The sequence below is a fragment of the Ylistrum balloti genome, unplaced genomic scaffold (assembly GCF_031769215.1).
Source record: "Ylistrum balloti isolate Yb309-2 unplaced genomic scaffold, AGI_CSIRO_Ybal_v1 Utg370532, whole genome shotgun sequence".
NCBI classification, from domain to species: domain Eukaryota; kingdom Metazoa; phylum Mollusca; class Bivalvia; order Pectinida; family Pectinidae; genus Ylistrum; species Ylistrum balloti.
The window spans coordinates 361002-379413 of NW_026782339.1; the positions used below are offsets into that span (position 1 = coordinate 361002).

The window sequence follows — 18412 nt, forward strand, 5'->3', positions numbered from 1 at the left end:
AATTTGTTATTCTAGCAAAAATTACATTAAACATGAATTTTCCATGGCATTCTGTTTAAAATACTTAAGTGTTTAATTAGAAAAGGGTGTGTAAAGGACTGATATATATAAGTATATTTATATAGATAGGTGAAAACTCCAATCTGTCAAGGTGAACCTGTACATGCGATTCACACAGGAAAACGCTTATAAAGCATTAATATCATTATTCATGAATGAATGCCATAACATTCGTAATCTCTCCTCTAAATATAACCTTAATCTAAATAAAAACAAAGGATATTTGAGCACCTATCTTTGTAGAGTTTGTGTCCGAGTGTCCTGTACAAAGTTATGACAGGGACAATAAACCAAATATATAAATACATACAGCGAAGCCAAAATATGATATGACAGTTTAAAACTTACGATTTGAATGACACTTCCCGACAGTTTGTGCATCCAGGGGATTATGGAATTGGTATGCTGTCCGTCCCAGAACTTCGCAAGGTTCGTAGCCGATCAATGTAACGATTCTGGTAATGAAATTGACACAAAATAAGACCGTCAAGCCAGTGGTCAGACAGGTGAAACTGAAAAGTCAATCAGCTGATGGCGGCACACCTGGATGTAATTAACGGCACAACAAAATGTGAAGGGCAGCTGTCATGTACACACACACACACACATACACACAGGCAGGAGTGGAGTCTACGACAACTAGGGGCTTGACTGAAGCTTCAGAGGGAGTGTGTGACAACTATACCCACGACTTACCGGTACCACATGAATTAAGGGATGAAGTTACTGAGAACATTGTCATGTAAATTCTCCAACATGACGAGGTTCTTATCTGGGGTGGTTATGGCTAATGTGACACTATCAGAGATTAGCATCCTTATTGTGTTCTATAAATATGCATGAAACACTGTCACTTGATTTTTCTGTGGAGTTACTGATGAGAAGCGGCATCAATGATACACCTGACACAAAGTGACCACTGAAGTCTATCAAACCTCATTCTCTACTGACCCAAAGTGATCACTGAGGTCTATAAGATGTCACTCCCTACTGACCCATCACACCTCACTTCCTACTGACCCCCTCCCGTGACCAATGAGGTCCATTACACCTCACTCCCTACTGACCCCCCAGTGACTGCTGAGGTCCTTCACATCTCACTCACAATTGGCCCACAGTGATCACTGAGGGCCACCTCACTTCATTCTCTATTGACCTAGAGTGACCACTGACATGGTCCATCAAACCTCATTCCTATCTGACCAACCTTAACAACTGATAACCCATAATGACCAACGATTTTGAACAAACCTCACTTTACTGACCCATGGTGACCAAATAAGGTCTAATAAATCCCATTTTCTATTGACACACAGTGACCAATGAAGTCCATCACATCCTACTCTTTACTAACCTATAGTGACCAATGAGGTTCATCTCATCTCACTCTCTATTGATCTATAGTGACCAATGAGGTCCATCACACCTCACTCTCTACTGACCAACAGTGACCAATGAGGTCCATCGCATCTCACTCTCTACTGACCAACAGTGACCAATGAGGTCCATCACACCTCACTCTCTACTGACCAACAGTGACAAATGAGGTCCATCTCATCTCACTCTCTACTGACCAACAGTGACCAATGAGGTCCATCACACCTCACTCTCTACTGACCAACAGTGACCAATGAGGTCCATCGCATCCCACTCTTTACTGACCAACAGTGACCAATGAGGTCCATCTCATCTCATTCTCTACTGACCAACAGTGACCAATGAGGTCCATCACACCTCACTCTCTACTGACCAACAGTGACCAATGAGGTCCATCACACCTCACTCTCTACAGACCAACAGTGACACAAAAGGTCCATCACACCTCACTCTCTACTGACCCACAGTGACCAATGAGGTCCATTACATCTCACTCTCTACTGACCCCCAGTGACCAATTAGATAAAAGCTATGATTTAGGTGAAATATCCTGCTACTGTAAAGAGTCAAATTTAATTTGAAATCAGAAGTTATGGAGACAAACTAAACACTAACTGTTTTCACTCACCTGTTTGATAGAACAATGGAACTAAATACAAAATCTAACCAACATGTGTGAAAATCCCAATACACAGTATTATTTCTAGATATTGAAATATGATACTATTGGGTCTTGTATATTGTTAGAAAAGTGGAATCAAATTTTAGTCAAAGCATGAAATCAAATCAAGGGATAAATCTATTGAAAAATTATATAATTTCCACCTCCACTTACTTATCAGGGTTAGGGATAGGGGAAACCCACATAAAAAGTGCTAAAACTGGATAGTGAGTAGTATATAGAGGCCAAGGCTCAGAAGATGGAAGATGACACTCATGCACCTATAAACGACCTTTCTTCCCTAGTCCAGGGAGTGGAAAAGAATGTGACGATGTGTACTCTTACCTCTGAAACAATATTCTTTTATTTCTGATAGAAAGGAAAGATAACTCTAAATATATCAAATTTTTCTGTTATACAACTCTTCATCTAATCAGTGTTTATGTACACAGGTCAACTTAAGCAAGAGATGTACTGATTCAAGCCAATAAAGCTCCCCTCTGAATATGATAGGACTGAAATGAGAGTAGGAGTGGGCTCATATTTATATCCCTTCTCAGGTACTACAATCATTTGTTCTAATGAAGAAATGAACATGTTTCTGTCAGCTGTAGGAAATGAAACCCTATAATTCTCAGTCACTTAAAAAGTCAGGATCAATAAAATGTGTGTCACTTAATCAGGAACAAATAAATGTTTGCTGCTTAGTCCAGATCAATCAAATGTTTGCCGCTTAGTCAAGATCAATAAAATGTTTGCCTCTTAGTCAAGATCAAGCAGACGTTTGCAACTTAGGTACAAAAAAGTTCTATTTTTTTTTCACTTATTCAGAAACAGTAAAAAAAAATTGTTACTTCATCTGAATCAACCAAATGATTGTCACTTTCCTTAAGCAATCAAATAATTGTTGTTCAGTCCTTCAGTCTCAGGACTGTCACTTAGTCTTGACCAATAGACTGTTTTTACTCAGTCAGTAAAGGACTCACAGAAACCATGTAATTCTCTTTCATAAAAAGACAGGATCAATTACTTGTTTGTCACTTTGTCAGGAAAAATTAAATCCCAGGATTCAATTGTTTTAAAATCAAGAAAAAGACACATTTTTACTTAAAGAAATGCACATATTTCACCTTTGACCATTTGGTGATTTTAGGTCATACTTTATGCCTACTTTCTGATGCTGAAAAAAAATCAAATTTTATAAAGATATCCTTGATGATATAAAAGTGCTTGACTTGAGAAGTTAAAGTTTGGAAAAGATGAAGTTTCAAGAAGATTTAATTAAAAGATGTAGTTAGAAGAATACAATTTCAAAAGAATAATTGTCGTATATCATTGTTAACACCCTTCAGATGAAACGCTGTGTCACTGTTTTATATATGTAAAAGGGATCATATGATAATTTCAAGGAAAAAGAATTTTAAGATAATGGAAAATTACAGGGATATTTACAAATAGTCTAATTTAGAAACAAAATTTGGAAAGACAAGATGCTCCAATATAACGACCATACCCTTACTCAATGGTTTATATGTTCAGATTTTATCTAAATGTATATTTAATTTTGAATGTACAACAATGAAAGCGGATAACCCGTAATTTAAAAGACACCAGGACATTTTATGAGCATGGGAGAAGTTATGGTAAGAACTGTTGATGGTGAGGTACATGACTTGGGAGGGAGGTACAGATAGATGTCACTCTCGGGTACACATTATCATTCTCCGGACAGACATCACTGTTCCGCCTTCCTCATTAAAAATGAACTGTATATTCAGCTGTATCATATCAACATTTAAAAATTATGGTAAATGCTTAAGTCAAAAAAAGGGACACCTCAGGTCACATGTTCATGTCTCATCTATCTAAATTATAAACAGATTTATAAAACAGTTCAAAATTTGCAGAATCATTATAATTAATATTCCAGAAGTATCCCCAAATTGTGTAGAATGTGGGTCAGAGATGTGGTGAATCTAGTATCGGCTGTCCGCGTGGCAGCTGATATCATCTCAAATGGAAGGAAAGCCTTTCTAGAGCAGATAGTGGAGACATCATTTGATACAGATAGTCGGGGTGGGCATCGCTTATACAGTATCATGTTACCGCAGTCTATTTTAGATAGGACACAATGCACTAAGAGAGGGCACAAATGTGATGGACATCTTCGTACTCTCAGAAGGAACATCTCGATTTTTAAATAATGAAACCAAAAATTTTTATCTGCAGTAATTTTTTTATTGAAATAAATCCTCCTACTTGAATGTTATACTGCTGAAGATTAAACATTACACTAGATCACAATGTTCTGGAAGGCAGGGATACCCAGAAATATGAAACACAGAAGAAATCTAACTCAGCTGTGTCCATGTCAGGGACAAAAGTGTGAGGAATATCATGAGTTTGACAGACAGATAACAGTTACAAGACATTCTAATGATGACAAAACACTATTATCAAGTACCAGAGCTGTTAGAAATTAAACACTGCCAAAGTAAATGTCTCCGACATCAAACGGTGCTCATCTAATACAAAGTACTAAGCCTATCTGCTTACAAAGGCCTCAGGTCTATCAAATCATAGAGCTTCAAGCTTTCCACATCATACTAAGCTTATCTGTTTGCCTAGACCTCAAGCCTCTAACAATATACAACGTACTGAGCTTATCTGTTTGCCTAGACCTTAAACCTCCGACATCATACAGAGCTTATCTGTTTGCCTAACCCTCAAGCCTCCAAACGTCATACAGAGCTTATCTGTTTGCCTAGACCTCACACCTTCGACATCATACAGAGCTTATCTGTTTACCTAGACCTCAAGCCTGCAAACATCATACAGAGCTTATCTGTTTTCCTAGACCTCAAGCCTCCGACATCATATAGAGCTTATCTGTTTGCCTAGACCTCAAGCCTCCAAACATCATACAGATCTTATCTGTTTGCCGAGACCTCAAGCCTGCAAACATCATACAGAGCTTATCTGTTTGCCTAGACCTCAAACCTTCGACATCATACAGAGCTTATCTGTTTACCTAGACCTCAAGCCTCCGACATCATATAGAGCTTATCTGTTTGCCTAACCATCAAGCCTGCAAACATCATACAGAGCTTATCTGTTTGCCTAGACCTCAAGCCTCCAAACATCATACAGATCTTATCTGTTTGCCTAGACCTCAAGCCTCCAAACATCATACAGATCTTATCTGTTTGCCTAGACCTCAAGCCTCCAACATCATACAGATTTTATCTGTTTGCCCAGACCTCAAGCCTTCGACATCATACAGAGCTGATCTGCTTGCCTAGATCTCAATCCTCCGACATCATACAGAGCTTATCTGCTTGTCTAGACCTCAAGCCCTCGACATCATACAGAGCTGATCTGCTGACCAAGACTTCAAGCATCCAACCTGAAGTCGTAAAATATCATACAGAGTGTATCCCTTTACCAAGTCTTCAGGTCTCCCAGATCATACAGAGTTTATCCACTTGCCAAGACCTCAAGTCTGCGACATCATACAGATCTTATCTGTTTGCCTAGACCTCAAGCCTCCAACAATATACAGAGTTTATCTATTTGCCTAGACCTCAAGTTTCCAAAATCACACAGAGCTTAATGCTCATCATGACCTCAAAACTCTAATATCATACAGAGATCATCCACTTATGTACACTTCAAACCTTCCATGCAGATCTTATCTGTCTATAAAAATATGCCGAATCAAGTTTGAAATAGACCTCATGAAATTTTCAGCCCATTTGAAGAAGCCCTGCTAGCAGCCATCTTCAATAATTGAAAACAAGGTCTCCCTAGATTCATACAACACATGTTATTGTGATGACAAGAAGCAGGACTTTGTGGGTATCACTTTACCAAATCCCAATATACTAAACACCAGTTTCTGTGTCATTGGTTTACTTAACTACCTCAGTGTGATGTTACAGAACTCTATGATTGCTTTATCAAAACAATCAATTATCTGTTCTAGATAGTGGAAAGACATTGGTTAACTGAGGCTGGACTGAATGCAAACTGGACAAATAAGGACTCTTTGACAAAGGGAAAGAGGAAGCTAAGTTGGGGAGGGGTAAATCAAGGGGAGATAACTCAGGGGGAAGAGACAGGGGAAAATTGATAGTTCTATCTATATTGTTTTATACCTGGTGTCACAGAATGTGAAGCGCATCCCAAGATCATGTCTACTCATGAACATGCTACCGTCCAAGCGGATCTCTGTGATGGATGTGGACTGCATCGGGCGACAGATACAAACCAAACACTCTATCGCATGACCATGTGGACGCGTCACTGACTTTTTCATCTTGATGCGACCTGACCACTGCACCAACTGAAACAAAACAAGTGTTAGATTTAGACAAGTCAACCCAAAGGCCTTAACAGTCACCTGAGTCACAATGGTTCTTGTAACTTGTCATCTAAATGATCCTGTTAAAAAAAGTAACATAATTTTAACTATATTGTTCACATATTACAAGGTAAATTGTGTATACATTAACTGCTGTCCTTTTCTAAGGCATCTAACCAAGTCTGCATTTGAAAAAAAATTTCACTCAAGATTTGAATCTTCCTATATAAAATCTTCCATCCAGGAACGGTAGAAGAGCTCAGAAATTTCAGCCAATTAGACCCCTTTTTAGCCCAACCCATGAGTCCCTGAGGGTCAGTCAAGGTCATTATGTTCATCTCATCAAACAGTCAGCTTATAGTAAGAAAAGATAAATTCTACCCAAGTTTGAAATATTTCTGAAAGAAAATAACCAAATTATGCTAAAAAATTTTATTTTCATTTATAAAGTACTGTAAATTATAACCTTCTCCTGCTGTCATTACTGTAAATTATAACCTTCTCCTGCTGTCATTACTGTAAATTATAACCTTCTCCTGCTGTCATTACTGTAAATTATAACCTTCTCCTGCTGTCATTACTGTAAATTATAACCTTCTCCTGCTGTCATTACTGTAAATTATAACCTTCTCCTGCTGTCATTACTGTAAATTATAACCTTCTCCTGCTGTCATTACTGTAAATTATAACCTTCTCCTGCTGTCATTACTGTAAATTATAACCTTCTCCTGCTGTCATTACTGTAAATTATAACCTTCTCCTGCTGTCATTACTGTAAATTATAACCTTCTCCTGCTGTCATTACTGTAAATTATAACCTTCTCCTGCTGTCATTACTGTAAATTATAACCTTCTCCTGCTGTCATTACTGTAAATTATAACCTTCTCTTGCTGTCATTACTGTAAATTATAACCTTCTCCTGCTGTCATTACTGTAAATTATAACCTTCTCCTGCTGTCATTACTGTAAATTATAACCTTCTCCTGCTGTCATGAAATTTATAATTTTACAAAGCACCATAAGACACTTCTATCCATGAAGAGTATTTCATTCTACATTATCTGGGTATTGAGAAGATTTTTGGAATTTCAGTCAATTTTTCCCTTGTGAGACCCTGAAGTCATGAAATTTATAATTTTGGTAAAGTATTTGAAGGCCTTTCCTTCCATGAAGAGTACTTGATTTCACCATATCTTGGATATGAGAAGAATATTTTAGAAATTTCAGTCAATTTGACCTATTTTTGGCCCTGCCCAACAGCCCCTTGGAATCAGCCGAGGTCAATATGTGCATCTCATTAAACTGTCAACTTAAACTAATAATTATATCAAAGTTTGAACTTTTTCCAATAGAAAATATACAAGTAATCTTCAAAAATGTCATTTTCCAATACAAAATATAGTAAACTTTTCCCCTTTCGCCTGGGGGATATGCAACACTCTGGGGTCATGAAATGTACAATGTTGGAAAAGCATCTGAAGGCCTTTCTATCCGTGACGAGTACTTGATTCTATACATAAGATTTTAGAAGAAGACTTTTGAAATTTCAATCAAATTTGGTACATTGTGCCCTGCCCCTAACCCCTTGGGGTTAGGGAGCACATAATTACAATTTGGGTTTGCCTTAAGTCATGGCAGGTTTTTGTAAAATTTTAATGAAATCTACAAATGCAGGTCTCTGTGACATACATTTCACTTGAAGGAGTCAAAAAATAGTAGCAACATTAATAGTATCCATGAAATGAATAAACGATAACAATGATAATGTATGGTCAACTAATATACATAGAGAGACAGATTCACAGAAAAAACAAATATTTCACACTTTATTCATTAACATGGCAGGGGCATAAAAGGAAAAAACCACTTGTATAAATACAATGAAAAATCCTGACATATCGCTCTTGGCAAGTGCAAGGCCAATACTGAAGTCTCAAGTCTCATACTCTTAAGTTACAAAAAATATCCATTTTGTCAACCACAGTTGCAGAATACATTTGTTTAAGTGATATCTGTCCTTTGACACAATTTATATTAATATGCCAGCTCATACTTTTACTTAAAGGCATTATCACTGTTATTTCTTAAAATCTAAACGACACATTATCTTGATTTTTATCATTTGACCTCAAAATCAACCTACAACTCTCCGAGTAGACAACAAAACTAATGTGTCAGATTTCCAGGAAATCAGATACATATACGGATTCTCAGATAATACTCTGCAACGCCACAATATCCAGTTACGAATGATTTGGTTACATTTTCTGTACTGCAGTCACAAAATAAAGACAGTTACATTTGATAAAAAAATGAAATATTTATTTAGTCTTTATTGCTTTTTGCCACAACACAAATTATCCTTGCTCTTAAAAAATGCAGACAAAGCAAAATGTTCATTGGATTTCTAAGTATACTAATGCCATTCATGGAAAGTACAACTGTACTACAGGTGTAACTGTAATTAGTAAAGCAACACAGTTCTGTACTACAGGTGTGACTGTAGTAGGTATAGCAACACAGTTCTGTACTACAGGTGTGACTGTACTAGGTAAAGCAACACAGTTCTGTACTACAGGTGTGACTGTACTAGGTAAAGCAACACAGGTTTGTACCACAGGTGTGACTGTAATTAGTAAAGCAACACAGTTCTGTACTACAGGTGTGACTGTACTAGGTATAGCAACACAGTTCTGTACTACAGGTGTGACTGTAATTAGTAAAGCAACACAGTTCTGTACTACAGGTGTGACTCTACTAGGTAAAGCAACACAGTTCTGTACTACAGGTGTGACTGTACTAGGTAAAGCAACACAGTTTTGTACTACAGGTGTGACTGTAATTAGTAAAGCAACACAGTTCTGTACTACAGGTGTGACTGTACTAGGTAAAGCAACACAGTTCTGTACTACAGGTGTGACTGTAATAAGTAAAGCAACACAGTTCTGTACTACAGGTGTGACTGTACTAGGTAAAGCAACACAGTTCTGTACTACAGGTGTGACTGTAATTAGTAAAGCAACACAGTTCTGTACTACAGGTGTGACTGTAATTAGTAAAGCAACACAGTTCTGTACTACAGGTGTGACTGTACTAGGTAAAGCAACACAGTTCTGTACTACAGGCATGACTGTAGTAGGTATAACAACACAGTTCTGTACTACAGGCATGACTGTAGTAGGTATAACAACACAGTTCTGTACTACAGGTACAACTGTACTAGCTAAAGCAACACAGTTATGTACTACAGGTGTGACCGTAATTGGTATAACAACACAGTTCTGTACTACAGGTATGACTGTACTAGGTATAGCAACACAGTTCTGTACTACATGTACAACTGTACTAGCTAAAGCAACACAGTTCTGTACTACAGGTATGACTGTAATTGGTATAACAACACAGTTCTGTACTACAGGTGTGACTGTACTAGGTATAGCAACACAGTTCTGTACTACAGGTATGACTGTACTAGGTATAGCAACACAGTTCTGTACTACAGGTATGACTGTACTAGGTATAGCAACACAGTTCTGTACTACAGGTATGACTGTACTAGGTATAGCAACACAGTTCTGTACTACAGGTGTGACTGTACTAGGTATAGCAACACAGTTCTGTACTACAGGTATGACTGTACTAGGTATAGCAACACAGTTCTGTACTACAGGTATGACTGTACTAGGTATAGCAACACAGTTCTGTACTACAGGTATGACTGTACTAGGTATAGCAACACAGTTCTGTTCTACAGGTATGACTGTACTAGGTATAACAACACAGTTCTGTACTACAGGTGTGACTGTACTCGGTATAGCAACACAGTTTTGTACTACAGGTATGGCTGTACTAAGTATAGCAACACAGTTTTGTACTACAGGTGTAACTGTAATTAGTAAAGCAACACAGTTCTGTACTACAGGTATGACTGTAGTAGGTATAGCAACACAGTTCTGTACTACAGGTATGACTGTAGTAGGTATAACAACACAGTTTTGTACTACAGGTGTAACTGTAATTAGTAAAGCAACACAGTTCTGTACTACAGGTATGACTGTAGTAGGTATAACAACACAGTTCTGTACTACAGGTATGACTGTAGTAGGTATAACAACACAATTCTGTACTACAGGTGTAACTGTAATTAGTAAAGCAACACAGTTCTGTACTACAGGTATGACTGTAGTAGGTATAACAACACAGTTCTGTACTACAGGTATGACTGTAGTAGGTATAGCAACACAGTTTTCTACTACAGGTATGGCTGTACTAAGTATAGCAACACAGTTTTGTACTACAGGTGTGACTGTACTAGGTATAACAACACAGTTCTGTACTACAGGTATGACTGTACTAGGTATAGCAACACAGTTTTGTACTACAGGTGTGACTGTACTAAGTATAGCAACACAGTTCTGTACTACAGGTATGACTGTACTAGGTATAACAACACAGTTCTGTACTACAGGTATGACTGTACTAGCTAAAGCAACACAGTTCTGTACTACAGGTATGACTGTAGTAGGTATAACAACACAGTTCTGTACTACAGGTGTGACTGTACTAGGTATAGCAACACAGTTCTGTTCTACAGGTATGACTGTACTAGGTATAACAACACAGTTCTGTACTACAGATATGACTGTACTAAGTATAGCAACACAGTTCTGTACTACAGGTATGACTGTAGTAGGTATAACAACACAGTTCTGTACTACAGGTGTGACTGTACTAGGTATAGCAACACAGTTCTGTTCTACAGGTATGACTGTACTAGGTATAACAACACAGTTCTGTACTACAGATATGACTGTACTAAGTATAGCAACACAGTTCTGTACTACAGGTATGACTGTACTAGGTATAACAACACAGTTTTGTACTACAGGTGTGACTGTACTAGGTATAACAACACAGTTCTGTACTACAGGTATGACTGTACTAGGTATAGCAACACAGTTCTGTACTACAGGTATGACTGTACTAGGTATAACAACATAGTTCTGTACTACAGGTGTAACTATAATTACTAAAGCAGCACAGTTCTGTACTACAGGTGTGACTGTACTAGGTATAACAACACAGTTCTGTACTACAGGTGTAACTGTAATTAGTAAAGCAACACAGTTCTGTACTACATGTATGACTGTACTAGGTATAGCAACACAGTTCTGTACTACAGGTATGACTGTACTAGGTATAACAACACAGTTCTGTACTACAGGTGTAACTGTAATTAGTAAAGCAACACAGTTCTGTACTACATGTATGACTGTACTAGGTATAGCAACACAGTTCTGTACTACAGGTATGACTGTACTAGGTATAGCAACACAGTTCTGTACTACAGGTATGACTGTACTAGGTATAGCAACACAGTTCTGTTCTACAGGTATGACTGTACTAGGTATAACAACACAGTTCTGTACTACAGGTGTGACTGTACTAGGTATAGCAACACAGTTTTGTACTACAGGTATGGCTGTACTAAGTATAGCAACACAGTTTTGTACTACAGGTGTGACTGTACTAGGTATAACAACACAGTTCTGTACTACAGGTATGACTGTACTAGCTTAAGCAACACAGTTTTGTACTACAGGTGTGACTGTACTAGGTATAGCAACACAGTTCTGTACTACAGGTATGACTGTACTAGGTATAGCAACACAGTTATGTACTACAGGTACAACTGTACTAGGTAAAGCAACACAGTTCTATACTACAGGTATGACTGTACTAGGTATAGCAACACAGTTTTGTACTACAGGTGTGACTGTACTAGGTAAAACAACACAGTTCTGTACTACAGGTGTGACTGTTATTAGTAAAGCAACACAGTTCTGTTCTACAGGTAAGACTGTACTAGGTATAACAACACAGTTCTGTACTACAGGTGTGACTGTAATTAGTAAAGCAACACAGTTCTGTACTACAGGTGTGACTGTACTAGGTAAAGCAACACAGTTCTGTACTACAGGTATGACTGTACTAGGTATAGCAACACAGTTCTGTACTACAGGTATGACTGTACTAGGTATAGCAACACAGTTCTGTACTACAGGTATGACTGTACTAGGTATAACAACACAGTTCTGTACTACAGGTATGACTGTACTAGCTTAAGCAACACAGTTCTGTACTACAGGTATGACTGTACTAGGTATAACAACATAGTTCTGTACTACAGGTATGACTGTACTAGCTTAAGCAACGCAGTTCTGTACTACAGGTATGACTGTACTAGCTTAAGCAACACAGTTCTGTACTACAGGTATGACTGTACTAGGTATAACAACATAGTTCTGTACTACAGGTATGACTGTACTAGCTTAAGCAACGCAGTTCTGTACTACAGGTATGACTGTACTAGCTTAAGCAACGCAGTTCTGTACTACAGGTATGACTCTACTAGCTTAAGCAACACAGTTCTGTACTACAGGTAAGACTGTACTAGGTATAACAACACAGTTCTGTACTACAGGTATGACTGTACTAGCTTAAGCAACACAGTTCTGTACTACAGGTATGACTGTACTAGCTTAAGCAACGCAGTTCTGTACTACAGGTATGACTGTACTAGGTATAGCAACACAGTTCTGTACTACAGGTATGACTCTACTAGCTTAAGCAACACAGTTCTGTACTACAGGTAAGACTGTACTAGGTATAACAACACAGTTCTGTACTACAGGTATGACTGTACTAGCTTAAGCAACACAGTTCTGTACTACAGGTATGACTGTACTAGCTTAAGCAACGCAGTTCTGTACTACAGGTATGACTCTACTAGCTTAAGCAACACAGTTCTGTACTACAGGTATGACTGTACTAGGTATAGCAACACAGTTCTGTACTACAGGTGTGACTGTACTAGGTAAAGCAACACAGTTCTGTACTACAGGTATGACTGTACTAGCTTAAGCAACACAGTTCTGTACTACAGGTATGACTGTACTAGCTTAAGCAACACAGTTCTGTACTACAGGTATGACTGTACTAGGTATAACAACATTGTTCTGTACTACAGGTATGACTGTACTAGCTTAAGCAACGCAGTTCTGTACTACAGGTATGACTGTACTAGCTTAAGCAACACAGTTCTGTACTACAGGTATGACTGTACTAGGTATAACAACATAGTTCTGTACTACAGGTATGACTGTACTAGCTTAAGCAACGCAGTTCTGTACTACAGGTATGACTGTACTAGCTTAAGCAACGCAGTTCTGTACTACAGGTATGACTCTACTAGCTTAAGCAACACAGTTCTGTACAACAGGTAAGACTGTACTAGGTATAACAACACAGTTCTGTACTACAGGTATGACTGTACTAGCTTAAGCAACACAGTTCTGTACTACAGGTATGACTGTACTAGCTTAAGCAACGCAGTTCTGTACTACAGGTATGACTGTACTAGGTATAGCAACACAGTTCTGTACTACAGGTATGACTCTACTAGCTTAAGCAACACAGTTCTGTACTACAGGTAAGACTGTACTAGGTATAACAACACAGTTCTGTACTACAGGTATGACTGTACTAGCTTAAGCAACACAGTTCTGTACTACAGGTATGACTGTACTAGCTTAAGCAACGCAGTTCTGTACTACAGGTATGACTCTACTAGCTTAAGCAACACAGTTCTGTACTACAGGTATGACTGTACTAGGTATAGCAACACAGTTCTGTACTACAGGTGTGACTGTACTAGGTAAAGCAACACAGTTCTGTACTACAGGTATGACTGTACTAGCTTAAGCAACACAGTTCTGTGCTACAGGTATGACTGTACCAGCTTAAGCAACACAGTTCTGTGCTACAGGTATGACTCTACTAGCTTAAGCAACACAGTTCTGTACTACAGGTATGACTGTACTAGGTAAAGCAACACAGTTCTGTACTACAGGTATGGCTGTACTAGGTATAACAACACAGTTCTGTACTACAGGTATGACTGTACTAGGTATAGCAACACAGTTCTGTACTACAGGTATGACTGTACTAGCTTAAGCAACACAGTTTAAACCCAAATTATTCTTATTGCTTTTTAAAAAAAAAAATTGGAATTTTAGGATTATAACTAGCATATTTGGAAAACATTTGCCAAGGGATTTTTCTTGCTGAACACTTACCAATTATGCCCTGATATACAGAGAAACCTGTCTGATGTGACTTTCAAAGGAAGTCAGTAAAGTCACATATGACTGGTGGTCTCTTAAATACAGGTTCAATGAAAGCAAAAACCAAACCTCAATTTAACTTTGTTTACTATGATAAATATTCCCTGTATCAAAAATGCAAGAAACAGTCCAACATGAAATTTCCGTTATTATGCTCCGAACTGATTGGCAACCTCTAGCCCCAAATGTATGGATTTGATACCTGGACTGCTCCCTGTGTCAGTAATTATCTGCTAATAATCACAGAAAAGATGATCATGTCAGACAAAGCTGATCGCTTTATTACATTGTAAATTGCACTGGGGGAAAATTACAGTCATATATTACAGTTTTAGCTTTAGAATCAACATTAGCCCTACTTCTATTTTCATCCCATCAGCAAAACAAGAAAGGTTAAACAGCACTGAAAGTTTCCCGGAATAGATCTTAAGATCTAGTCATGATTTAAATATTGATTTTGTAGAACTGCAGTTTTTTTTTTTTTTTTTTTCTTGTAACTTTTATTGACCTATTAAATTTCTTTAATATCATACTTGCTTGCAATGTATATTGGTTAAAATTGATTAAGTTTTTATCTTATTTTATTTATACATGGTATAAACAAAATCAAGGAATTCTGAAAACCCACAACCTTCTGAGGTTCTTGGGTGGTTGGGGGGGTTTGAGCTAACACATCTGCCTCTCGACAAGCCTCATGTTTGACAACTTAATAATCCTCCCCTCCAGATGAGATCCTTCTATTCCATCCTAAACGGTGTGAAAAGTTCTATTAATCCCTAGAAAACACAGGATATCCCTGTAAAGTATCAGAATATCTCTACAAGATTCTAAGTGACACAAGTGAAGTTGTGATTGACTATTTCAATAGAATCGAGTAAGCTGGAAATAAAACAAATTTCAAAATAATCTTTAAAAATGAAATAAAAACATTTTCTTCATTGGTTTTGGAACAGGTTGATAACTATAAGGGACCGCACTCAATGTCCCTAAGCTAAGTAACACAAGACAATAAAATCTGACGGTTTTTCATTGCATTTCCATGTTTTAAGGCAATATTGTGTTTCATACTTACTTTTTATTACATTTTAAAACATATATTATTGCACCATAAAAGTGACAATTGAATGGGTTGAAATCCTACGGAGAAGATTCAGCCTTAACTGAGACGGTTTACTGGACAACGGATGGCAGAGTGACAGGTACACTCGTTAGCTGTACATATTCCTCCAGGTGAGATACTCTCATTCACTTCTACATTGCAGCCCTTTAAATATTCACTCAAGCAAGAAAAATTCATTCATGAATGGATATGAACAGGATCTATCTTTAAAAGTTGCAGAAGATAAGTTTTTTCATCAAAATTTATGTAATTCTAAATTGAAATAAATATCTTATCCAAAATCCATCAGTATTAAACCTGATCTGTTTTTACAAGCCAGAAGTTAGAGAAAATAACCCCTCCCATTTAATGTATAACACAAGATTCGTGATTCTGAAATACAATCAGTATTGCAAGAGAGAATTGAAAGTTAAAATCCAGCCGATTAAAGTACACTACAACCTACCTATCTTAAATTAATCTTGACAGTCACAATTCAAAAACAGGCCAACATTTAACTTCTTCTGGTCATATTTCAAAAATTATCTTTTCCCAATCTCAACTTGCATCCAAGTGGTTGTCGGCTTTTCTTAACACTTTCTGTAACACTACAATACGAAGCTGCAACTTTATTTTTTGAAGCCAAGAATTCATCTTGATCTGTCTGGTTTTGAAGAATCATAAATTACCAGTATAACCCTTAATAGCCTTGTATCTTTTTTCTTCCATTTTTTAATGCTGATTATGGCATCCAAATGTGAGAAGGGAATTTTTTAAAATGCAAAAATGAAAGAATGCATATATTTACCATCATATATGCTTTTAAGGGATAGAAAAAGTTAGTTTTAAAATACCATTTGTACAAGAAAAATGAATAGATGCAATTTTTTTTACCTCAAATAAACCATTAAGAACAGGCTGATGCCGTACTGGTTATTTTTTAACCTTAGCAACATGAGCCTATGATATCAACAGAACATCCATAAGTTATAAAAAAGCTGCAAATAAAACATTAGTGTAATGTGTAATAGAATTTAAACTATGACACAAATGTAAGACACTTGTGTAATATGTACTGGGATTTAAACTATGACACAAATGTAAGACACTTGTGTAATGTGTAATAGAATTTAAACTATGACACAAATGTAAGACACGTGTGTAATGTGTAATAGAATTTAAACTATAACACAAATGTAAGACACTTGTGTAATGTGTAATAGGATTTAAACTATGACACAAATGTAAGACACTTGTGTAATGTGTAACAGAATTTAAACTATGACACAAATGTAAGACACGTGTGTAATGTGTAACAGAATTTAAACTATGACACAAATGTAAGACACTTGTGTAATGTGTAATAGGATTTAAACTATAACACAAATGTAAGACACTTGTGTAATGTGTAACAGAATTTAAACTATGACACAAATGTAAGACACTTGTGTAATGTGTAATAGGATTTAAACTATGACACAAATGTAAGACACTTGTGTAATGTGTAATAGGATTTAAACTATAACACAAATGTAAGACACTTGTGTAATGTGTACTGGGATTTAAACTATGACACAAAACATTTGTGTAATGTGTAATAGGATTTAAACTATGACACAAATGTAAGACACTTGTGTAATATGTACCGGGATTTAAACTATAACACAAATGTAAGACACTTGTGTAATGTGTACTGGGATTTAAACTATGACACACATGTAAAACACTTGTGTAATGTGTAACAGAATTTAAACTATGACACACACATTAAACACTCATGGAATGGCTTTCGGGAATATTTGATTTTTTTTAGATGATTTTCCAAATCCTGACGATTCATTTCAATCAGCATATATAAAATACCTTACACCATTTCAACAAAGGCAAAAGTATTCAGCCAATCATATCTTAATGGTAAACAAGAAGTTGACCATGTCTTAGTAAAAAGATAATACTCCTGACTGGAATGTTATGTGTCAAAATACATGCGACTGAAGAAAAACAAGAAAACAGTTTTATAGCAAATTTAATGTTTCTAGGTCAAAGAAACCTAATATTGATTTAGATGTGTTACATGTATTCTTTGGCCAAGAATGACAACTTTGTACAGGTTGAGAATGACCGGAGTCTTTATGCAGATACAAAATTATATGAAGGATTCAATCATAATCCTTGATGAAATTAAAAATGCAGTTAACAAGAGGTTTAGCAGCCTTGACGGTCACCTGATAAGCAATATTGAATATAAAGATTAAAGGACAGTTATCAAGTGTCAAGAAACAGAAATCATAACACTGAATATAGTAAGCCAGTGTCAATACATGCTACCATCAAAACTGTCCTCCTTCACTGATAATTCTTATACAGTTATTTCCAGTGGGAAATAACCAACGTTATGTTCAAAAAGTCTAAAAAAATATTCTTCCCCAGAAAGAAAAGTGAGACTCATTTTGGTAATTAAGGCACCTTAAGATGCTTCCATTCATGAAGAGCATTTGATTCTACCATATCTGGGTCTTGAGAAGAAGATTTTTGAAATCTGAGCCAATTTAACCCCTTTTGGCCTTGTCCCTCAGGCCCCTAGGGGATGGGGACTGTATAATTCACAATTTTGATTCATCTTAAGCCAGGGAGATTTCTGTAAAATTTCACTGAGATTGGATCA

General features: G+C 36.9%; 1 protein-coding gene across 5 annotated transcripts in view; it reads right to left on the minus strand.

The window, feature by feature from the left end:
• The window catches only part of LOC132555955 (hypoxia-inducible factor 1-alpha-like), a 75056-nt gene that overhangs the window by 13667 nt on the left and 42977 nt on the right, over positions 1-18412 (minus strand). For all 5 annotated transcript variants that reach the window (XM_060220337.1, XM_060220332.1, XM_060220335.1 and 2 more), the window contains 2 exons: positions 6256-6443; positions 409-515 (listed from right to left, as the gene is read on the minus strand). In XM_060220337.1, the coding sequence (XP_060076320.1) occupies positions 409-515; positions 6256-6443 (295 nt within the window). The remainder of the gene's footprint in view (positions 1-408; positions 516-6255; positions 6444-18412) is intronic.